The following is a 25430-nucleotide window of genomic DNA, read 5'->3' on the forward strand; positions in this document are numbered from 1 at the left end:
GATTTTAGTGACTGCTGCTTAATACACTCATCAATATATGTACTTGTCTTCTGACTTAAAAGTGACTTGTAAATCACTTTAACAGAATTCCCTTAATTTTTGCAAACTGCCAAATGCCTCCATTAGCCAAGATTAAAAAAAAAGAATATTTGTGTAAACCAGTTTTTTTGGTTTTATTTTTTTGGAGGCCTGTGATAGGGAGCCGCACTTGGGGTGTCTGTTTCTGCTATGATCAGATGCACCAGCACATGCTAGATTGGTGACATCAGATCAAAAGTGGAAACCAAGTGGAGAAGGATCCAACCTTTGTGTATATGTCTTGGGAGGGTGTGTGGAGGGGGAAGGGAAGATTCAGGCAAATGCCTTTTTTACTATTATGCTCAGTTTTGCAACACTTTAAAAATAATATTTCCTACAGTTTGAGGCACATTATGTCTCTACAGAGGCAGAAAGGCACTGGGGCGGGCAGAGTAGATGTATCATTGAAGAGGTGAAGGAAGTACTCAGGGAGCGTGCTGAGTAGCAGGACTAATTAAACCTAATTCAAGTATTTATATCTGGTGCTTCTTCAGCACAGTCACACCATGGCGCAAAGGGAAAGTGAGGGTATAGTCCTTCTCTGATACCATACCAACAAGAGGAGGCAGCATGTCAGCACTGCCTGTAGCACTAATCAGTTCCTCCAGTTATTTTTTACACCAGTACTGCACTTGACTTGGTCTTTTTTTTTTCCTGTGAATAAAAGTTATTTATTTTAGTCTGATTTCTTTTTACCATGAATTCAACCCTCTTTCTACTCTTAAGCCATTCTTGGTCTATATTTCTGCAAACTATTTAAAAATAAAGTCAAAATTAAATAGAAAAAGCAAAAAAATCACAAATTTAAACCTTACCTATCCCAGTGTTACTGTATTTATTATTTTTTCAGTCATTAATGCTGCCTGTTGAGTTGGAATCCAACGAGACAACAAACTTCAGACAGAAAGTTGAGATTCCATCGTGCTTGGAACTGAAAGAGTTGTTAAAATTAGCACCAGAAATTATAGCAGATGAAAGCAGAAGTGAAAAGAAAATCAAAGGTGAGAATTGTTTTCTTGATATGTTAGGTCCAATTCTCCTCTCATTTGCACAGATTTCACACCATTATCTTTTTAACTCCATTATCTTCCCTTGAATTACTACTGATTTAAACTAATAGAATAAGGCCCATTCTGTGTATGAAATTATGGAAAAGGTTTGGCATGTCAAATTTTAAAGTATTAAAGTTTCCTGTAAGCAGCCAAAAGGAAGTGAACTCTTACACACTGTACACCTCAATTCAGGCCCATGTTATTTCAGAATTAGATATTGTTATTGAGGTGGAAGAGTGTTTTCTAATGACAATAACTGAATAGGTAAGCCAAGCTAAGATGAATTATTTTTGACATCCCAGAGTAGTTTACAATAATTCATGCAGTATAGTCACTCCATATAAGGTGTCTACAACATTATACGGGGAGCTGATAACATCCTCTGTATTTACTTTGACTACCATCTCTATTTCAAAATATTCTTATGACCTTTTCTTTGAGAAGTTCTCCCACCTCCATTGTTAGCAACAGACCTTTGATATTGGTAGCCTGAGAGTTATTCCCCTGTTGAAGTGCCTTTTCTTCATCCCATAAAAGTCCATTTGCATTTTTCTATTAAACTTTTAAAAATACTTACTTTGTTCTCTTTTGTTCCACAGGAAAATTTTGGCAGCCTGCCCAATAATAACTAAAAATACAAATATTCTGTAGGCTGCCAAAGTAGCAGTGGCAGATGATACTGTATTGTGAATACCAAAGCAACTGTAGCGATGGAGTGGAAGTAAAAAATGGGCTGGGTTCCATATCGCTCTGGACCTGGCCCATGACCCCAGTGCTCTATGTGCCACATGGGGCAGAAACCCACCACCTCTTGATTGGTGGGAAAGAGAGCTGAGCCAGCTTCTCCCAGAGCAAACCCCGTCACTTGACCAGTGATCCATTTCCTCCCCACCTTCCAGGAGTACCATATAGAACAGATGTCCCTAGTCTCACACCATGGAGAGAAAGAGCCAGCTGGGTTCCCCCTACCACTACCCCCAGAACCCAGTGGTCCATCACTTTCTTGGTTAACAGCTTTCTCCTGCTGCCAGCTAACCTAGTTAAGCCTTAGTCCTTTAGCTCCAGTGGTGCTAGCCTGTGTTACAGTGCTGAAAGGCTAGGAGTCAAACCCTGCTCGTGATATGGGGATGGTGCATTTGTACATCACAGAATTATTTTTTCATCTTTTTCCTTTAAAAAAATAACTCCAAGAAATAACCCACAAAAATGAAAAAGAACTGCATGAAGTTAAAAACTAGTATAAATATGCCATTTAAAGAAAGTTATTTAGGTTGCAAAATCTAGAACTTGAAAGTTAGGAAATACCAAAATTAAGGTTACCTGTGCAATTTAATTTTGTGTATGTATTATGATACTGTCAAATTACATAATCTCATGTTGTTTTTTCCCCACGAAATCACTGCCTTATTCAGTGCAAAGGATCAATTCACATAGGGATAGAATTATAGTTGTACGAGCAACCATAAATCTGGAATTTCCTAACTTTTCAGTCCTTGACTTTGCAACCTAAACAACATTTTTAATGCAATTTTTTTGTACATAATGTACATAATAGTGCATTGTATAATCTACCAAACACAAATAAACTATTTTATTACTATAAACATTTGATTTTCTATATTTGTCAACTAATTGTAATTTTCACAATTGTACATACAAGCAAGTAAAAGAAAAATCAATATCTAAAGCATTAGATTAGAGAAACAAAATAATAAATAGTGATGACAGCACTTTCACAGTACAAATATATATATAGCAAACTTTTGTCAATGCATGTTAAAACATAATCTCAATTCCTGTACACTTCATGAGTGCTAAGTATTGTTGTTATTACTTAGTATGCACATTAGGGTTCTCCTTCAAAACCTTATGGAAGGCCTGAGATCAGCGTCATAGAACACATCTAAGCAAAAAACAAAACAAAAATTAGTAAAATACCCTTCTGCAGTTTGTATTTCTGAGGCTGCTAGTGGCTAAGATAAAAACACTACAACCCTGCCATAGACTAATATTCTTCCCATATGTCTATCAAATGTTTACTATGAACTGAATAACATGATTATCAATTTAAATGCAGATCGAGGAAAACTCTTTCGTGAACCTGCTGTTTCCCAGGATTCCCACTGCACATCTTATATCCTTCCTCCTCACATCAGAGCAGCCTTTCATACATCCCTGGATGGGGCGGTATGTATCTGCTCTGATTTGGAAGGTCAGTATTGCTATTTTCAGCCCTGGGAAGCTAGGACAGGACATGGAAGAACTCTCTCTCTCAAAAAAAAAAAAAAGCCCTTTACCAGGAATCAACGACATCTGTCTAGAATTTGGATTGGCATTTTAAAGCATTAGCTTTTATCGCTAAATAAAAAAAACAAATAGACATTCAGTGAAATTGAAAAGTGACATACAAAGCTGATAAAAGAAACAAATTTTCACACAGAATACAGTTAACCTGTGATATTTATTGTCAAGGGGTGGAATTTAGGCCAAGATTTTAGCAAGTTTCTAAAAAGGATTAGATATTTATATGGATAACAAGAATATTCAAAGTCATAATAGTAAATATTAAAAAAGAAGAGTTTTGGAAGCATCAGAAACCCTGTGGCTTTTCAGGATTAGTGTTACACCTTCAGTGACACTGCTCAGTTTTTAAATCAGTACTTGTGGCAGTAACTTACCAGTACAGCCATGGAGACTGTGGCTGTGGTCTCAACTTGGCCAGAAAAACTGACTATTTAATTCATTTTGGCAAATGAAAGAATTAAAAAGGGGTTTATTTTAGCTCAGAAAGTAGAAGCTCGTGCTTTTAGGTCCAGGGGTCATCTGCTGACAAGCCACCCATGGGAGTGGTGTTCCATGAGTTAGGAGGAAACTTTCCTTGCCGACGTCCACACTACAGCTTTAAATCGATATTAGTAAAATCGATTTTATAAAACAGGTTTTATAAAATCGATTTTACGCGTCCACACTAGGGCACATTACTTCGGTGGTGTGCGTCCATGGTCCCAGGGTACCATCGATTTCCGGAGCTGTGCACTCTGGGTAGCTCAGTAAAAGAATAGGACCAATAACTTCGATATCCGTCCACACTAACCCTAAATCGATTTAGTAATATCGATTTTAGGGTTTCTCCTTTCGTTTAGCTGGAGTACAGAAATCGATTTTAAGTGCCTTGTAGTGTGGACGGTTACAGCGTTAAATCGATTTAACGCTGTTTAAATCGATTTAACGCTGTAGTGTGGACCTGGCCCTTAAAGACAGGTTATTTCACATCTAGCTAATACAGGGTTTCTTGCATCTTCCTCTGAAGCAGCTGGTACTAATCACGGTGAGAGACAGGATATGGGACTAGATGGCCCACTTGCCTGATCACATATGGCGATTGCTATGGTCTTATGAACACCTTCTTCTGTTTTCCTAGTAACTGATGGTAACTGCAGTACTTTGTATTGATAAATTCAAAATGATAATGTGGGATCAATAAAAACAAAGAAAATATTGTTCAAGAAACAGCTTTGAGGAAAAAAGGAAATAAATGGTTATCATTTGTGGCACCTTTTTATCTCCTTTCAGATCTTACTGCAAATATTACAAATGAAATAGAGATTTCAAAATACTGTCCCACAATGGAAGAGGTTTGTTTCAATCAGAGCAGAAATCCACTGGAATGCAGTGAGGCAGGTAGGAAGTGCTATATAAGCAAATCCAGTGGTGGTTGTTAAGAACTATGATTCTTTGCTTATCCATATGTATTCCATTATTTGATGCACACATGTCCTGTGCATCTGAGATCAGAATCTGTGGCCAGAGGTGTCAGGTGGGTTGCACTTGTGCCCAGAGTGAGCTCGCACCCTAGGCTCACACCCCTCCTGAGTACATAAAGGGCAAAATGAGGCCAGTTGTTCTTCAGGTTTTTAACACCTGTGACTGCAAGACAGAACTGCATGCAACATCCTTACCTCTTGCATTTGTCTAGCTTTGTTTGTAACTAGCTTTTAGCTTAGTAAAAAATTATAGGGAAAAAATTAAAAAAAAAACAAACCAAGTTCCTCGCAAGCTAGAAAAATCAATAAGCATGTCTGAAATTCATTTTACCAGCAAAAATAGGGCAGTAAATGTGACGTACAAGAGATTGTTTTGATTCCCGAATCTTGTTTGCATAGCTGATTAAAATTATAAGGTCTGATCTTGAAAGTGCTCTGCATATGGAACATCAATTGAAATTGAATTGATTTCAGTGGGAGTCTTCCGTGACAAGCATTTACAAGACTAGGACTGTAAGTAGCATTGAATTTTATTTGCAAATGAAACAATAATTGACTCCCTCAGAGTTTGAGGTATCTGAGTTGCAGACTTGCAGGTTTCACTGTCAATGTGAGTAATATTAGAACCATCACAAATTTAATTTGAAAGAGCCATTCCATCTAAGTAAGAGCTACATAACTGGGCCATGGCTGATCGACATTTAATTTAAAAAATGCCCCAAAATAATAGCTGGTGACTTTAAATTCTGAATGGTTGGCTAGGTGTGCAGAGATTCCCGGAATCACATAGGAAAAGCAGTAAAAAAGTGTGACTTATGCATTACTATTACCTCTGTTGTCTAGATATTAAAGAATCACAATTTGGTCTTTATTGCTCAAGTGATAAAACAAAATCTTCATAATAAATTTGAAACACAAAATGTAACTGGTGTCAGTTATGCATAAATATTTACATTAATTTCACTTATATTTATGAAATGTGGTGTCATTTTTCTGCAATTCCCAGTTCGTTATGCTTTATATCCTCAATATGAAGTAGAAATACCACTAACTCCACCATCCAGACCACAAAGATCACTCATGAATTCACTTCATGCAGGACTTCAGGCAGAACCTATTTCTCCTGTTGGTAACAGGTAAGTAAAAGTTTAATGAGAATACAACTGGTACAACCTCCTCCAAATTAGTGCAAAACTAGCTTAATTGGATTCTGTTAATTTATGGCCTCATTCTGTGAGATGTTCATTGCCGATAGTTTTGTCCATTGTGCACTTTGCCTTGGAGAGAAACATTACTCCAGGGAATACACCCAGGACCGGTGCAAGGATATTTTGCGCCCTAGGCGAAACTTCCATCTTGGGCCCCCCCGCCGCCCCCCAAAATCACATACATTATACACAATACACGGTCACAGAGTAACGTGTTATAATTTAGAATTTATGTTTCCGCGCTTTAAGTTTAGCAAATTTAGAAACAAGTTCCTCCAAGTCAATGCTGTGAGCAATGTCATGTTCTATTGACAAGGTAGATAGCCCAACAAGTCTTTGTTGCAACATTGATGTTCGCATATATGTTTTTATCAACTTGAGCTTCGAGAACCTTCGCTCACCACTGGCCACAGAAACTGGGAGAGTCAAGAGGATGCGAAGAGCAATAACTGTGTTAGGGACACTATCTGTCAGCTTATTTTCCCATATGAAGTTCAATACATCTTGCGGTGATGAGCTCCTTTGGACTCGTCTTGCAATAGCTTGCAATTCACTGCACATGTCAAAGGCATCAATATCTTTGGATTCACCATGTTGCAAAGCTTTCTCCAGATTCAAGCAATGTTCCATAATTTGCTTTGGTGTTTTATTTTGCAAACTGTAAACATCATATATGAAGCCAAATACTGAACTAATTTGCTGCATCAATGTGAATCTTTCTTCAACCGAATGTATTGCTGTGTCAATGACTGCAAAGTAAAAGTTCACTTTGAATTTTTCTTTCGGATCATAAATAGGTTTGTCATCTGCTTCATATGTGAACTGTTTCCTCTTCTTTCTAATACGGATTGGATCTGGTTCAAAAAGTGCTGGTACATCCAACTCCTCCGCAAGTTCACCTGCATCTACCAATGTTTTCTCAAAGGCTGCGTCACTTCTGCGGCCCACAGGAAACTTCTTAGTTTCTCCAAGTTGATTAATGGCATCACATATATCAAATTCTTTTGCCTGAAGTTGTTTGCTAGTTATGTTGCTCTCAAACAATATGTCATACCACAAAACAAGAGAAACAAGAAACTTGAAACTAGAAATGGCTTTTGTAAGAGCCTTTGCATCAACTCATGATGTATTGCCAGATGATCCTGTCAGAGTATTGTCTTCATAGATGTCTACCAGAGCATCACAGATGTCACCAATGAAAGCAGGATGGAAAAGCCCCTTACCCCCCCCCCCCCAAAAAGACCTAAGACATGATGGTTGGATACATAAACAGACATCTGTCCCTCACAGGCACTACCTCATAACATGCCAATTTTGCTCAGGACAGAACATCATAGAGGAATACTATGCATTCAGTGGTCTCCGCACTGGCCAAGCAACAGCATGACAACTAACCTAACCAGTCCATCCAACTTTTTTGACTGCTTCTTGGGCACTGGTGAGGGGTAGCGGTGCCAGACTGAGCCCGGTGATGGGTGCACTACAAATCTACAAACTGAGGCAAGATGCTGGGCCTAGACTCCTGCTGAGACTGCTGTCCTGCACCACGTGGAGCACAGCCTCCATGAGGAAAGAACTCAAACAAATATCACGCTCCTTCTGCATGATTCCCCCAAGCACTGCTTCAGGCAGCTGCTATGGGGGTCACTCACAGGCTTAGGCCTGCCTGTTGCAGGCAAAACACAGCAGCAGGGCTTAAAACTCAGACAGGGCTGCCCAGAGGACTCAGGGGGCCTTGGGCAAAGCAAAATCGGGGGCCCCTTCCATAAAACATTTGCAATACTATACTAACATGTATTAGGAAATGTAAAAAATAACTAGTGAAATACATTCAAAAATTAATTTGTAATAATTTGAAAATAAACTAAATACATCATTTAAAAACATTAAAAGCTGTAATGGTCTGTATACATTTGCAATTACATAATGGGCAGTTGCTGGGTGATTGTGATAGTTGGTACCAATGGGCTGTCGTTGCCTGGGGGTGGTGCTGTTGTTGCCCACGGCTGGGCTCTGGGTTCAGGGGTGCCCAGCTTACAGGGGCTGGGCTCAGGGATGTGGGGAGATAGGGTCAGGGGGGTGTCCAGCTCAGAGTGGCTGGGCTCACAGCTGGGGGTCAGGGCTGTTGGGGGGATGGGGTCAGGGGGTTTCCAGCTCAGAGGGACTGGGCTCGGAGCTGGGGGTCAGGGCTGTGGGGGGGATGGGGTCGAGGAGGTTTCTAGCTCAGAGAGACTGGGCTCACAGCTGGGGGTCAGGGCTGTTGGGGGGATGCGGTCGAGGGTGTTTCCAGCTCAGAGGGACTGGGCTCGGAGCTGGGGGTAAGGGCTGTGGGGGGATGAGGTCAAGGGGGTTTCCAGCTCAGAAGGACTAGGCTCGGAGCTGGGGGTCAGGGCTGTGGGGGGGATGGGGTCAGGGGGGTGCCTGGGGGCACTGGGGCAGCTCAGCTCTGCAGGCTGCTGTTCTCTCCAGCCGTCCAGGCACAAGGGGAGCAGGAGCAGGGACCAGCCAAGGACCAAGGGGGCAGGAGCACAGGCACCTGAGGCCCACCTGTGGGGAGGCACTTGCTTACCTTGCCCAATGCATGAGCGTTGGGGTCCTCTTTCTTCCTCCGCTCCACCAGACCACTGCTGAGGCTCTTTTCTTCTCCGTGCCCCTCGCTGGGGCTGACATGGAGGCTGAGCCAGGGGGCAGCCCCCACTTTCCTCCAGAAGCGAAGCCCTGGTGTTGCGCCGCTGTCGCAGGGCCCCTGCCACGTACCCTAAGCAGAGCTGCGCAGTTCTGCCCAGCTGCCGGCGCCCACGCTGGCAATGAGAAAAATTGCAGAGGCTGGAGCCCCTGCTCTGGGAGGGAGAGGGATTCTGAGCCTCTGCCTGCAGCTCAGGGATTCCCCTGGGTCAGCGCGCGAACCTCTGGGCTGCCGTGGCAGCGCGCTGACCCTGGGGGTGCCCTGGGCTGCCGGGCTGCCTCGGCGGCTCCCTGACCCCGGGGGCGCCCTAGGCTGCCGGGCTGCCGCAGCGGCTCCCTGACCCGGGGGGAGCCGTGGGCTGCCGGGCTGCCGCAGTGGCTCTCTGACCCTGGGGGTGCCCCGGGCTGCGGGCTGCCGCAGTGGCTCTCTGACCCCGGGGGTGCCCCGGGCTGCTGGGCTGCCGCAGCGGCTCCCTGACCCCGGGGCGCCCTGGGCTGCTGGGCTGCCACAGCGGCTCCCTGACCCGGGGGGTGCCGTGCACTGCCGGGCTGCCGCAGTGGCTCCCTGACCCCGGGGGCGCCCCCGACTGCTGGGCTGCCGCGCTGCGGCGTGCTGACCCCAGGGGTGCCCTGGGCTGCCGGGCTGCCACGCGGCGGCTCGCTGATCCCGGAGGCGCCCTGGACTGCCGGGCTGCCGCAGCGGCTCCCTGACCCGGGGAGCACCCTGGGCTGCCAGGCTGCTGCAGCAGCTCCCTGACCCCGGGGGCGCCCTGGGCTGCTGGGCTGCCGCGCCGGCGCGCTGACCCCGGGGGTGCCCCGGGCTGCTGGGCTGCCGCCGCGGCGCACTGACCCCGCGGGCAGCTCAGACTACCTCTCCAGCAGTAGCGGCTGCAACCATTTAAAAAAATTGTTGGGGGCGCCGCTTTTTGGCGCCCTCAAATCTTGGCACCCTAGGCAACCGCCTAATTTGCCTAAATGGTTGCACCGGCCCTGAATATACCTTGTGCATGGTCTCAGTGCATGGAGCTTGAGAAGACCAAGAGAGTTGCTTTAAGGCTGGCCTCCTGTAAGGAGGTTTAATATCTTGAAGATCCAGCTTCCTCCTTGGGGAAGGTGAGGACTCATGCCTCCATGGCAGTGAATCCTCCAAAGTCCTCAGCAGAGAAGCACCCAATGAGTGCCTTGGCCGAGTGCTGGGATATCCATGTGGCGACAGAAGTACCAGCAGGGCTGTTCCATGGCTGCTTCTCTGTGCTATTTGCTAGAGTAGCCTTCACAGTCCTAATATTCTCCCTCCACAGACATGGAAGGACTAAAGCATTCTCTTGACAGGGGACTTCAGTCTCCCTCCCTGCCACCATGATCCACGCTAGCTTCCCCTTGCTTGCCTCCAGCCCATTCAACCCCTCATCTTTTCCCCTCTTTGGGGAGTGGAACCACACTGGTCCTGCAGCCAGAGAGCCCACTGCACACACAGATGAGGAGGAAAGATGTCCCCAAATAAATCAATAAGAGAAAGTAGAAGATTGGAGAGAAAGTAAATACTTTTGCAAAATTACTTTCTCTAAATGTATTACCAGAAGAAAGTTGATTTGAAAATCTAAAGCTATGATTTAAGCTTCTTACCACGTGTCTCCTTTTTGCTTTGTTTGTTTTAGTATTCTGCTTACAGAGTCAACTAAGGAGTACTTAGAGTGCCTGGTGTGGCAGTCAGAAAAATACCAAAATGCTGTGAACTCTCTTTTGCTTAAAGGTAAGGAAGTATGAATTCTGATATACTGAATCAGTATAGAAGAGCTGTATGTGAAATATTACAACAACATATAGAATTTAATCTGGGAAGTGCTTGAAGAAATATATGCAGATATTTGAGGATACATTTTCGAAGTTTATAAAATGAATGTAGAATGCAAGGAATACAGCTTCTGTTTTCACACTAAAAATGTATCCCATTGCATCTAAGGTGAGATGTTTGATTTTTTCCTTTATATCAGTCTTCTTGTAAGGCAGATAACTAGTTTGTCTTTCCACAGTGCTAGCTTGTATAAAATGACAGCTTTCTCCCAGTTTGAAAATCTTCAGTTCACCTCCTGAGAATTATTTTAATGGGTATAGTAATTTCTAAAACTCAGTAACAAAAACCAAACTTATAATATGCTCTGTTGAAATATCAATTTTTATTATAGAGTATGTTCTTATATTTAAATAATTTTTTTAAATCCATACTAATAAATTCCTTACTGGAATCATATTCATGGAGAGCTAAGTTTCCAGTGCCAAACGCACACATTAGAAAGTGGAATATGGAACCAAAAACAACTAAGGCCACATCCACACTACAGAATAAAATCGAAATTATTAAAATCGATTTTATAAAACAGGTTTTATAAAATCGATTTTACGCGTCCACACTAAAACACATTACTTCGGTGGTGTGTGTCCATGGTCCCAGGCTACCATCGATTTCCGGAGCGTTGCACTGTGGGTACCTATCCCATAGTTCCTGAAGTCTTCCCTGACCCTTGGAATTATGGGTTACTACCCCAGTGCCCCATGGGGCAAAAATCACTGTCGTGGGTGGTTCTGGGTACAGCCTCATCCCCTCCCTTCCTGAAAGCAGCAGACAGCCATTTCGCACCTTTTTTACTGGGTGAACTGAGAGCAAACACCATAGCACAGCAAGCATGGATCCTGCTCTGATCAGTAGCGCGATCGTGGACGTTGTAAACAGCTCACGCATTCTCTTGCTGTCTATGGTGAACCATGAACTGCAAACGCAGGAGAGGAGGAGGCAGCTACGGCAGCGCGGCGACGAGAGTGATGAGGACCTGGAGACTGATTTCTCCCTAACCGCGGGCCCCCGCGCTTTGGAGCTCCTGCTGGTAATGGGGGAGGTTCTACCCATTGCTCGCCGATTTTGGGCCCGGGAAACAAGCACAGACTGGTGGGACCGCATAGTTTTGCAGGTGTGGGACGATTCGCAGTGGCTGCGGAACTTTCGCATGCATAAGAGCACTTTCTTTGAACTTTGTGACTTGCTTTCCCCTGTCCTGAAACGCCATAATACCAGGATGAGAGCAGCCCTCACAGTGGAGAAGCGAGTGGCAATAGCCCTCTGGAAGCTTGCAACGCCAGACAGCTACCGGTCAGTCGGGAATTAATTTGGAGTGGGAAAATCTACTGTGGGGGCTGCTGTGTTGCAAGTAGCCAAAGCAATCATTAAGTTGCTGCTACGAAAGGTTGTGACTCTGTGAAACGTGCAGGTCATAGTGGATGGCTTTGCTTCAATGGGATTGCCTAACTGTGGGGGTGCCATAGATGGAACCCATATCCCTATCTTGGCACCGGAGCACCAGGGCACCCAGTACATAAACTGCAAGGGGTACTTTTCAGTGGTGCTGCAAGCACTGGTGGATCACAAGGGACGTTTCACCAACATCCACGTGGGATGGCCAGGAAGGGTTCATGACGCTCGTGTCTTCAGAAGCACTACTCTGTTTAAACGGCTGCAGCAAGGGACTTACTTCCCAGACCAGAAAATAACAGTTGGGGATGTTGAAATGCCTGTAGTTATCCTGGTGGACCCAGCCTACCCCTTGATGCCATGGCTCATGAAGCCATACACAGGCAGCCTGGACAGTGGTCAGGAGCTGTTTAACTACAGGCTGAGCAAGTGCAGAATGGTGGTAGAATGTGCATTTGGCCGTCTAAAAGGTCGCTGGAGAACGTTACTCACTCACTTAGACCTCAGCCAAACCAATGTCCCCTTTGTTATTGCTGCTTGCTGTGTGCTCCACAATCTCTGTGAGAGTAAGGGGGAGACCTTTATGGCGGGGTGGGAGGCTGAGGCAAATCACCTGGTCGCTGATTACGCGCAGCCAGACACCAGGGCAATTAGAAGATCACACCAGGAAGCGGTGCGCATCAGAGAAGCCTTGAAAATGAGTTTCATCATGGGCCAGGGTACGGTGTGACTGCTGTGTTTGTTTCCCCTTCATGAACCTCCCCCCTGTATTGACTCCTGCTGCAAGCAACCTACCCCCTGCCTTCCATTACAGCTTCCTTATGGAAATAAAGTCATTCCCTGTAAGCAACCCACCCTCCCTCTTGCTTTGAAAAGCATGTAATTATAAGAAGAGTAAGAGAAATAACAAGGTATCCCGGGAGTGGTTTGGGAGGAGGATAGGCGGGAAGAAAAAGGCCATTAAGGACATTTCAATGTAATGACAGCCTTTTGGTTGGACTGTCCACGGGGGTGGAGTGGGCGGGTGCAGAAAGCCTTCCCCCACGCGTTCTTACACGTCTGGGTGTGGAAGATATGGAAAATGGTGAGTACTGAGGGAGGTTAAACATGGGCTGGAGTGGCACTTTGTGACCCCGCAGCTCTTCCACCAGACTTCGGAGGATGTCAGTTTGATCGCTCAGCAGCTGCAGCATTGCATCCCGCCACCGCTGATCTTCCTGCCTACACCTCTGATCTTCCTGCCGCCACATCTCATCTCAAGCGTCCCTCCTGTCCTCACGTTCACTGGCATCTTTCCTGTAGTTTGCTACCACGTCCTTCCACTCCCCCAGATGAGCTCTTTCATTGCGGGTTACTGCCATGAATTCTGTGAACATTTCATCCCGTGTCCTCTTCTTCCTCCTCCTTGTCTGAGCTAGCCTTCGGGCTGGAGTAGGGAGGCTTGAAAAATTTGCAGCTGCATGAGTGGGGGAAAAGAGTGATAGAAGGATCATAAGAGATACATTTCACAGAACAATGGGTATACTCTTTCACAGTGAACTACACTATTCACCGTACGTAGCACGTCACTTCACTACAAGGTCGCCTTTGGATTCTTTTAGTATTTAGTGCCTGTGGCTGTGGTGTAACAGATCAACACAGACGCAGGTCCGGGGATTACAATTCAGCTTGCAGGCGGTCATGGTAAGGCCTACATCTAAAATGGCAGATCACCCTCTGCCTTCCCCCTGCACCACCCTCCCGCGTAGCTATTAGCAGGTAAAATTCCTGCTGGCCAGCCAACTGCTAAAAAGCACATCTTTTGCTTTTTTTCTTATGCCTTCAGAACGAGCAGCAGAGGAAATACTGTGAATTGTGTTCCCCCCCACTCTGCATGTCTGCTATAATGGCAGATCACTGAAACCCTATCCCCTCCAGCTTCCCCCCCCCCCCCGCACCGCGTGGCTATTAGCAGGGAAAATTCCTGCTGGCCAAATGCTAAAAAGCTCAGCGCCATTAAAGACACCTCCCTGTAGGAATGGGCAGCTTTTTCCCTTCCCCCCGCATGGCTAACTGCAAGGGAAGGATTTCTTTTGAGCCGCACGAAAGCATCACCGTAGGAATGTTCATCTCTGTCCCCTTAATAAAATACATTAATTTTTACCAGGTGACCATGAACGATATCACTCTCCTGAGGATTACAGACAGAGAGAAAGAAATTACGCTTCTTGAATGCCAGCAATCCCCGGGACCATACACAGCTAGGCTTTGTCATGCAATGATACCCGACTACGTGCTCCAGGCATGGCGTGGTAAAGTTACGTACCATGGTGGACGGAATAAGGCTGCCCTGCCCAGAAACCTTCTGAAAAGGCTTTTGAAGTACCTCCAGGAGTGCTTCATAGAGATGTCCCTGGAGGATTTCCACTCCATCCCCAGACTTTTAACAGACTTTTCCAGTAACTTTAATGCCAGCTAATGCATGCAAGCCCTCATGGCAAATCAATCATTAAAAAACTCTTGCTTTTAAACTATGTTTTATATTTACAAAGGTACACTCACCAGAGGTCGCTTCCATGGCTTCACTGTCTGGGCTAGTGGCTTGGGAGGGCTGGGAGTTTAATTCTGTCTGGGTCACGAAAAGCTCCTGGCTGTTGGGGAGAATGGAGTGCTGTGTGCTTTCAGCAAGGTCGTCCTCCTCTTCCTCCTCGTAATCTTCCCCCTCTGCTGAATCCCCAGCCATGGGTGAGATTATTACCCCCACCTCGGAATCCACAGACAAGGGGGGGGCATGTCGTGGCGCAGCCCCCTAAAATTGTATGCAGCTCAGCGTAGAAGCGGCATGTTTTTGGCCCAGATCCTGATCTGCCATTTGCTGCTTTGGTTTTCTGGTAGGCTTGTCTGAGCTCCTTCACTTTAACTCTGCACTGCACTGAGTCCCTGGTATGGCCTCTCTGCCTCATGGCATTAGAAATTTTTTCAAAAGTTTTTTCATTTCGTCTTCTGGAACGCAGTTCTGATAGGACAGAATCTTGTCCCCATACAGCGATCAGATCCAATACTCCTGTGTGGTCCACGCTGGAGCTCTTTTCCTATTCTCAGGAGACTGCATTGTTACCTGTGCTGCTGAGAGCTCCACGCTGGCCAAACAGGAAATGCAATTCAAAAGTTCGCGGGGCTTTTCCTGTATACCTGGCCAGTGCAGTAGAGTTCATTTACCTGTCCAGAGCGGCCACTGGTGCACTGTGGGATACCTCCCGGAGGCCAATAACTTCGATTTCCGTCCACACTAACACTAAATCGATTTAGTAATATCGATTTTAGGGTTACTCCTCTCGTTGGGCAGGAATACAGAAATCGATTTTAAGAGCCCTTAAAATCGATTTAAAGTGCCTTGTAGTGTGGACGGGTACAGCGTTAAATTGATTTAACGCTGTTTAAATCGATTTAACGCTGTAGTGTGGACCAGGCCTAAGTCATAAATTATTTCTGACCCCAATGGTTAGTGTTAAGAAATAACACCAAAAGACTTCTGTGAGATAAGTGAGTTACATCCTCATTTGTAAAATAGTCTATTTACTATTTAGAGTTTTCAAATAATGATTATAATAGATGCTTGTAAGCATGGAAAGTAAACTCATAGATAATGAATAAATCTCGGATCATTTGTAATCCAGGTAATACAGGTTTATATCAACAGACTAGAGATATAATTACAGCTGGGGAATTGAACACAAAAAACAAGGTGAAAAAATGTACATTTTACTAAGCTATGTACATGTTTCTTTCTTTGCTGTTCAGGTAAGTGATGATACTGAATTAGTAATGGAAAGATATACCAAGGGATATACATACTCTAAGTCATGATTTTTTTTTTTGTAATTTTGCTGTCAAAAATGTTCTTTTCTCAAGTTTCTAGTCCATTAATACTAGTTTTTGTCTTGTTTTTTTATAGAGAATCAAATCGTTGAACCTACATTTCAACATCATTCAGTTACAGAACTGAAAGAGATGTTGTCCGTCCATGTGGAAGCACCAGTGTTTAGCCCATTGAAATCGGATTGGTGGATTCATTCAGGACTAAATCTGGTATTACCAGATTCTTTGGAGAAACTAAGCACTGATTTGAGTAGTGCAAATAGCATGCTTACCACTAAAGTGGAAATATTCTCACAAATTACACAATTTCAGTTAGAAAGTAAGTATATTTGTTTTTGATAGAAAAGTTCAATGACAAGAAGATCTTTAACAGAGGATCAGTCGTGCAGTTCAGTGATGGATAGTAGCATAGCATCAACTAAGAAAGGAATCAGAAAAATTCTCATTCTCCAAAAGAAAAGAACTCAGAAAAGCATAAATTAGCCTGCACTATTACTCTAAAGTCTGATTTACAAAAAGCTAAGATTGTCAGTTGTGTGGATAAAAGTATGTGTGCACTTGCATACTTAATTTGTGGTTACCATGATTGCATATGCAAATTATGGTAGTTGCAAGCACAAATTAGCCACATCAGGCCCTTAATGTTTCTAATAAAATACCTGCCAGGAGAACTTTTGAAAGGGATATAATAATTTCAAAGCATTATTAATTACTATTATTAATTAATATCACCATAATAGTGAATATGTTGATGTAGCAGACTCTTATGTCTTTCCAGCTTCTTCTAGGATAGGCCAGTGGTGCAGGACCTGTTGTAGTTAACTCAGCTTCTATTATAATGAAGATTCATCAATATATAATATTATGCAGGGATTCATTCATTATTCAGATTTGCAAGACAATTTGCGTGCAACTCACGTGGAAGAACACTACCACCTAACTGTGGCAGCTCTGTAGACACAGAACATATTGCAGTGCATTTAGCTACAGTATTGTTAACATGAATATATAGAAGTAATACAAAGAGTTATGATTTTGGGAAAAATTCCAACTCTAAAATGCATCAAATCACATCCTTTTAATTTTTTTATATTACAAATGCTTGCAATAAGCACAGTTACCCACATTCATAGTCAAATTCCTTGCTATTTCACACACAGTTTATCATTATGGGGATTTTTAGTATGAAGCTGTCATATACTTGTACTGAATAGGTAGTACAGTATATTATATTTCTCATGCATTCATAACCTCACAATGTCCCTTCAACTAGAACATGTAACAGGTACCATAGAATCCATTCTAGATTATTCTTGTGTTCTCCTACACAGCACTCACTGTTCTGTACAAAAGTCATAGCTTATTTGTTGTCCAATCCAGTTGATAGGAAATGGTGGGTCAGGAATCTCACTGGATTTTTTTTTCCTTAGGTTGATAGCTCCCCTCATTTATGTGTGTGCTGAACTGATCATGTTATCCCAAGTATTTCTGTACCTCTGCTGGAACAGCAGCAGTTCCTTTTCTGCTCCCTCTATAAGCCGGTCTTTAGTCTCTGTTTAGCTTCTTGAAATGGCCAACATCGTTCAGCAAAGCTTCTCTTATATGGAGTGTGGCGCTTGCTGAGGATTCCTTTAGGAGCAGTTTTATTGAATGTTCCTGTTACAACAGCAGCTTTGGGAAGACTAAAGAACTACTTCCACTGGCTTCCCCTGTCTAGCATCATGTGAAGCAGCAGCTTAGTAGCACCCATCTTGCTGTCTGCTCCCACCAGCTGGAGCTCTTTTTGGAGAATAGATTCAGGTTAGAACTGCCCCTTCTCCTTCCTACTAAATCATTCATTCATGAAGGAAGAACTCTTGGGAAGGGATTCCTCTTGCTCAGCGCGCCTCCTTGCCAACATTGGAAGAGTCTGCTCCTTCCACCCATTGACAGCAGCAGTGATCTGGGTCCTTATTAATCCAGAGCAGCAGATCTTTTAGCAAGGCGTAGCCAGACTGCTTGCACCTTGTGGAGCCTTCTAGCATGGAAATACAGTCAGTAGTCGAGGCTAAGAAGGGGTCATGAGTCACAGTAACTGGTTTCTATGGTCCTGTAGCCCCAAGGGACCCTCATCATCGGTGCTGATTCCATTTCACAATTTTCCTCATCCTTTTTACAAGAGCAGGAAATGGTTTTCTGGATCTTCTCAACAGCCACAATTTCTAGCTTCTTTTGTCCCCAGTACCCAGGAAAGAGGTTTAACACTCTTTGCAAGCCCAACTCTGCTACCAGTCTGTTCAAGCAGACTGCAAGATTGGGGACCTAGGAAGAGCACCATTTCCCTCAACAATCCATCAGTTGTTCCCTCTCACTCAAACCTGAATACTTAAACCTGGTTCTCTCTGCCAGAGTCCTTCTGTGTGCACAGAAGTTCAACCCAGCCCACTGTGCCTCCTTTTGAGGAAGACTGCTGGTAGGCCCATAAATAGTGCAACACAGTGGTCTAGCAGTTCATACCATCAGTCTGCAGATGTCTCTGGTCCATCCTTTTTGCAGTAATCCTGCTAGTAAAGGATCAGTAACAGAAGAAAGTAGGAAAAAGTGAGGAGAAGAGAATGTCAGTGAGAGGGAAAGTCCCCTAATAGAGCATAGTTCTAATTCTAACACCAAATCAATGGAAGTTAGGAACCTAAACACCTTTGTGGAGCAAGATCCTAGAAAAATCACAATCCCTAAAGCCTGGGGGCTTGTCTACATCAGAAAGTTGCAGCGCTGGTGAGGGAGTTACAGCGCTGCAACTTTGAGAGTGTCCACATCTGCAGGGCATCACCAGCGCTGCAACTCCCTGTTTGCAGCGCTGGCCGTACTCCCGTTTTGTCTCGGGTGTAGAGGATCCAGCGCTGGTGATCCAGCGCTGGTAATCCAATGTAGACAGTTACCAGCACTTTTCTTGACCTCCGTGGAAGGAGGAAGCCTCTGGTAATCAAGCTGGTTTCCTTTCCCGGTTTGCTCTCTCGGTCCCGGAGCCACCCAGCAAACCGCAGGGAAGGAGACCTGCTTGCTCGGGGTTCCGGGACCAAGAGAGCAAACCGGGAAAGGAAACCAGCTTCGCCGCGGTTTGCTCTCTCGGTCCCGGAGCCAGCCAGCAAACCGCAGGGAAGGAGACCTGCTTGCTCGGGGTTCCGGGACCGAGAGAGCAAACCGGGAACGCCGCGGTTTGCTCTCTCGGTCCCGGAGCCAGCCAGCAAACCGCGGGGAAGGAGACCTGCTTGCTCGGGGTTCCGGGACCGAGAAAGCAAACCGGGAACGCCGCGGTTTGCTCTCTCGGTCCCGGAGCCAGCCAGCAAACCGCGGGGAAGGAGACCTGCTTGCTCGGGGTTCCGGGACCGAGAGAGCAAACCGGGAACGCCGCGGTTTGCTCTCTCGGTCCCGGAACCCCGAGCAAGCAGGTCTCCTTCCCCGCGGTTTGCTGGCTGGCTCCGGGACCGAGAGAGCAAACCGCGGCGTTCCCGGTTTGCTCTCTCGGTCCCGGAACCCCGAGCAAGCAGGTCTCCTTCCCCGCGGTTTGCTGGCTGGCTCCGGGACCGAGAGAGCAAACCGCGGCGTTCCCGGTTTGCTCTCTCGGTCCCGGAACCCCGAGCAAGCAGGTCTCCTTCCCCGCGGTTTGCTGGCTGGCTCCGGGACCGAGAGAGCAAACCGCGGCGTTCCCGGTTTGCTCTCTCGGTCCCGGAACCCCGAGCAAGCAGGTCTCCTTCCCCGCGGTTTGCTGGCTGGCTCCAGGACCGAGAGAGCAAACCGCGGCGTTCCCGGTTTGCTCTCTCGGTCCCGGAACCCCGAGCAAGCAGGTCTCCTTCCCCGCGGTTTGCTGGCTGGCTCCGGGACCGAGAGAGCAAACCGCGGCGAAGCTGTTTTCCTTTCCCGGTTTGCTCTCTCGGTCCCGGAACCCCCCTTGAAGCCGCCCAACAGCGCTGCAGTGTGGCCACATCTAACACCACTTGCAGCGCTGGTTGCTGTAAGTGTGGCCACTCTGCAGCGCTGGCCCTATACAGCTGTACTAATACAGCTGTAACAACCAGCGCTGCAAAATTTTAGATGTAGACATGGCCTGAGTTAGGTGCCTACAGTCCCTATACAATGATTGGGAGAGAGAGGCACCATAGACTGTAGTCCACTAAGCCAGCACACAAGGCAGGCAGCTACCTAAGCTAGCCAATGGGAGACACTGAGCAGAGAGGTGTGCACTGAGCCCTGCCCCTCTCTCAGAGATAGGCTCTTCAATCCAGGCTGCATGGAGGCACCTAACTGTGCTAGCAAGCCACAAACTGGAAGAAAATAGGCATTCACCCACCTGAGATGCATGCAGGACCTGTAACAAAATGGAAGAGGAGGAGGAACAGGACCTCCCTTACAATCTGTAGTCAAGTGGATAGGATGTGGAACACCCCCAGTTCAAGTCCCCCTTCCTTCTGCCACCTCTCAGGTGATTGTCTTAACCACTAGGCTATAGAGTCACTAACTCTTTCTCTAGCCAAATAATATTTAAGTATTCCATTGTTTAATTAAAGTGGAACAACTTCAAAAGGAGAGACTGAGGGACCCTTACATCAGAATATTCCATAGGCTACTTGCTACGGCAATCATCTGAGAGGTGGAGGATTCCTGTTCATAATCCCTTTGCCCCCTCAGGAGGAAGGTGGGAATGAACCTAGAAGGCTCCCTCTTTGTGGGTGAGATTATAAGGGAGATCCTCTTCCTCCTTCTCACCCCCCTCCCAGCTGTTTTGTGTGAACATGCCTGATGGGCCCAATCTGATATGCATGCTAAGAAGCCACCTTCCAGATCAGGATTCTGCTCATGACTTGACTAGCCAAACATCTATTTTTCCCAGTTTGTTAATCACTTTGGGGCTTAGGCAGGAGATAGGCACCTATGCATCCAAGAGAGTGAGGCTGTAGTGTGCATGGCCAAGTGCCTAGTGAGTTTAGGTGCCTACATGGGTAGGTGACAGCCTAGTGGGAGTTTTGCAGTGGTGCCTAAAAATGAGACTTGGATTTCTAGGTGATCCCACCCTCATTGTCCTTATTCTTTATCCACAAGTACCTCTGATCTTTTGTTGTAGTGACCAATTTTTCATTTGGTTGTTATTTTATTACCTTCCTTACTTGGTGAAGAGGATTATGGTCCCTGCTTGCTTTCCATGAGTTATGATTTTTGTCCAGAGCAGTGGATCCAACATAGGTAAAAAGTAAGAATTTTCTTACCTTTAACTTTGATTTCTTCTGATATGGAGCCACTGCTCTAGGCAGACTCACCTTGTGCTTATTTAGTGTTTTATTAATTTCTGAGCTTGTCACAGGCTTGTCTTTTACATTCTTTCATGCAAGGTTGAAAGGGAAAGTCAAACAAGTTCTCAAAATGTCAGTGACACTATGGCAGACTGTATCGGTGATAGAACTATCATGCTAAGTTGCATTAAATCTATCACCATCTATAAGTTAATTGTGTATAGCTTCACTTCAGAATTGATATAACGGCTTTGGAGTTTTCAGTTTTCTCAACTTTGAAATTTCTTACCTGGGAATAACATATCAGTTCAAACATGCCAGCAGTGGATTCTAACACCCTAAGGAAGGAAGAGGAAAAAAATCAAAAAAGAACTCTGCAGAGTTCTAATCAATTGGATTGGACAAGGACGTTCTTGGGTTATATATATTCTGTCCAGAGCAGTAGATTCTACTAGGAGTAATCAAAATTGCAATGGAGAAAACTAATTTTGTCTTTCAGAGTGGCTTGAAGAGAAGTGTTCCCTTACTAACCAAGGACTGCTTTCTGTCAGTGCACATCACTGGGACAAAACAACAAATTCTCATTTCTCACCTGAAAAGAAGAGCCCATTCTCTCCATTACATTTGAGAGCTGCACCTCATGTTAACAAACATGATACAAATACATCCGTTGAATGGCTAACAAGACAGGAAAAACATCACAGAGAGACAGAAGGACCAATGCATTTCTTATATCAAGAAAAGAAAAACAAAGATTTGTCTGACTCACTTAGCTGTGAAGAAGTGTCTTTTGAACCAAACAGCTCAACAAAAAGCCAGAAGCCTCCACCATTTGAACAGTCTAGACAATGTAATGATGATTCTGACCTTCTGAGCAGTTTTATCATGCTAAGATCTAAACACATGTTCATCCAAAATGAGGGAAAAAATAATGTGAATAGGCAGAAAGATGGTAGGTGAACCATTCTGTCCTGTAATTTTAGGTCTAATTCTGCTCTCTTACACTGCTGTAAATCAAGTATAACTCCATTCAAGTCAATAGAATTAATTATATGGGGTGAAATCCTGGTCCCATTGACTTCAGTGGATCCAGTATTTCATCCACGGTATTTACTTTCTATTTTTCTTTTTAGTTGTTTTGTTAGACAGTGTGCATTAAAGTTTGGTTCTACTCTGAAAGGAAAATGTAAAAATGGTACCCTCTGCCTCAGACTGTCTGCTCCCCTGGCAAGTTCTGAGTCTAGTCTGCTGATTCTTGTAGCAAAAGTAAGTTTCTATTGCTTACTACTCTGGTTAGTCCTGCAGACTAGAGGGAACTAAGAGGGAACTACAGTCTGTTTCTTCTTATCCCAGGAGAACCATTCCAGTTAGTGACACCTGTGCAAATCCAGTGATGCAATGAGGCTGAACAGTTGTCTGTGAAGACATATTATAGTTTGAAGATGTTATCACTGCTGATGATGTGTGAGAAGAAAACTTAGCTTACAGACTGAGTATGCAGGACTGGCACTTAGAAAAAAAATTACTTATAAAATCACCTTTGCTACAGAAATCATTGAGAGACATTGAAATGTTAGTTCAGTCACTTTTCAGAGTAGAATCATGCTAAAAAATAAAATGCTGCAGGACTCAGACCCTGTTTAGCAGAGCTTCAACACAGGTTATGCATGAGTTATATATACCTTGGAAAATAAGTTTGTAATGTAGACACTGTTGCAACACTAATTATAATAGCATGAAGTGGTGCTATGTAACCGATTAATATGGATTTTAATTGTATCCTTACACAATTTCAAAACAACAATTATTTGTAAAACATTTTAATAAAATTTTAAAAATAAAACCAATTATTATTGTTTTATGTTGATACACATGCAGATCTTGAGAAATTGATAACCCCAGTTCTAAAAGTACAAACTCAAGACATGTGAACTAAGGTCTTATGTTACCATCTAGTGAACTCTAAGTAGAACTGCATCTCTGAGTAGTACTATGGATAGAGGCATAGTTAAATATAGAGTAAACAAGTAAATGTATACAAAAAAAAATGAGGAGTCCTTGTGGCACCTTAAAGACTAACAAATTTATTTGGGCATAAGCTTTCATGGGCTAGAACCCACTTCATCAGATGTATGAAGTAAAAAACACAGGAGCAGGTATAAATACATGAAAGAATGGGGATGCTTTACCAAGTGTTAGGTCAGTCTAACGAGATAATTCAATTAATAGTAGGATATCAAGGGAGGAGAAATAACTTTTGAAGTGGTAAGAGAGTGGCCCATTACAAACAGTTGACAGTGTGAGTAACAGTTGGGAGAAATTAGGGGAAATTAAGTTTAGGTTTTGTAATGACCCAACCACTCCCAGTCTTTATTCAGGCCTAATCTGATGGTATCTAGTTTTCAAATTAATTCCAGTTCTTCAGTTTCATGTTGGAGTCTGTTTTTGAAGTTTTTTTGTTGAAGAATTGCCACTTTGAAGTCTATTATTGAGTGACCAGAGAGACTGAAGTGTTCTCCTATGGGTTTTTGAATGTTATGATTCCTGATGTCAGATTTGTATCTATTTATTCTTTTGTGTAGAGACTGTCCGGTTTGGTCAATGTACATGGCAGAGGGGAATTGCTGGCACATGATGGCATATATCACATTGGTAAATGTGCAGGGGAATGAGCCTCTGATGGTGTGGCTGATGTGGTATGGTCTTATGATGGTGTCCCTTGAATAGATATGTGGACAGAGTTGGTACTGGGGTTTATAGCAGGGTTTTGTTTCTGGGTTGGTGTTTTTGTTGTGTGGTGTGTAGTTGCTGGTGAGTATTTGGTTCAGGTTGAGGGACTGTCTGTAAACGTGGACTGGTCTGTCTCCCAAGGTCTGTGAGAGTTGAGGGATCATCCTTCAGGATAGGTTGTAGATCCTTGATGATGTGCTGGAGAGGTTTTAGTTGGGGGCTGTAGGTGATGGCTAGTGGCACTCTGTTACTTTCTTTGTTGGGCCTGTCTTGTAATAGGTGACTTCTCAGTACCCTTCTGGCTCTGTCAATCTGTTTCTTCACTTCACCAGGTGGGTATTGCAGTTTTAAGAACGCTTAATAGAGATTCTGTAGGTGTTTGTCTCTGCCTGAGGGATCAGAGCAAATGCGGTTGTATCTTAGAGCTTGGCTGTAGACAATGATTGATAAATGCTTAACCTATCCAAACATATGTAGATGTTATGTCAATTCCTTCTAAAGTATGGTTCCAATTTTAGCTGAAGGCCTACTGTCTCCCAATAAATTACTGTGCTGCTATAGACACCAGTTATATGTACTATTTAACCCAATTAGTATTTAGGAGAGAACTAGTAAAAGTAATTGGTTAGCATAATTTTGAACCTTAATAAACTTTTCAAATTCAATAGGCTCCTGGACAGTAAAATACCAACTTTAGCTTTTAACTTTGGGTGATGGAAAGTTTTTTACTTTTCCTTCATTATTTTGCCCGTTTCATTTTCACAGCTGCAGCCGTATGACATAGGGATCAATCCAGTTTGCCAAGAAGTAGGGGTGCTAGCTCCAAATGTGATCAGCAGCAGCTGGAGGGAATCTGCCAGGAAGAGGGGAACAGAGATGCTGGGGCACTGTTAGGATAGCTTGTGACTTCTTATTTGTATTGGAGAAGGAGGGAAAAAAACACAGAAGAGAGAGATGCTGAGGTGCAGCTACAAGTAAAGATGAAGGGAGTGAGAATGACCTCTTTTAAGTAAACTATTTCCAGCCCTTCTCTTACTTACCCTATTTCCAGTGTTCCTGATCTCTCCAGCTCTCTGGTGACCCCATCAGCCTCCACCCCTTTTTGCTGAGCAGTTTCTCTTTCTTAGTCCAATTGAATTCCTGCTCTCAGATGCTCTTCCACTCAGCAGTTTCCCTGCCTTAATGCTCATGTAAGAATCTCCCTTTATACAAACAATAGGGCTATAGAAGCAGCTCCCAGCAGTTTCTCAACTTTTCCAGTATATGGATCTCCATCTTAGAGGGGAGGTGGCTGATTCCATTCAGACCTGATAGCACCCACTTTCTGGCAAACATAATCTGATCAATGTATCATGTGGCTGCAGCGAAGAAGTGTGGGAACTTGGAGGAAATAAAGAACGAATTAAATATTTTCACTTTCTTTTGCCAAAGTAAAGTATACAATAATTGTTCTGTGGCACAGGAGCCTCCTGAATTTGAAATGTTTAATTAGTGAGGGGAGGAAAGTGTTAGAGAATTTACTTATTCCATGGACTTGTCTTGTGATA

General features: G+C 44.2%; 1 protein-coding gene across 1 annotated transcript in view; it reads left to right on the forward strand.

The window, feature by feature from the left end:
- The first annotated feature begins 934 nt into the window (after positions 1-934).
- SHOC1 (shortage in chiasmata 1) overlaps positions 935-25430 on the forward strand; it is an 89083-nt gene continuing 64587 nt past the window's right edge. Inside the window, exons 1-6 of the mRNA XM_030567840.1 lie at positions 935-1079; positions 4704-4811; positions 5901-6030; positions 10446-10540; positions 15966-16208; positions 21653-22105. Of these exons, the coding sequence (XP_030423700.1) occupies positions 935-1079; positions 4704-4811; positions 5901-6030; positions 10446-10540; positions 15966-16208; positions 21653-22105 (1174 nt within the window). The remainder of the gene's footprint in view (positions 1080-4703; positions 4812-5900; positions 6031-10445; positions 10541-15965; positions 16209-21652; positions 22106-25430) is intronic.

This window comes from Gopherus evgoodei, chromosome 6 (assembly GCF_007399415.2).
Source record: "Gopherus evgoodei ecotype Sinaloan lineage chromosome 6, rGopEvg1_v1.p, whole genome shotgun sequence".
Taxonomy (NCBI): domain Eukaryota; kingdom Metazoa; phylum Chordata; order Testudines; family Testudinidae; genus Gopherus; species Gopherus evgoodei.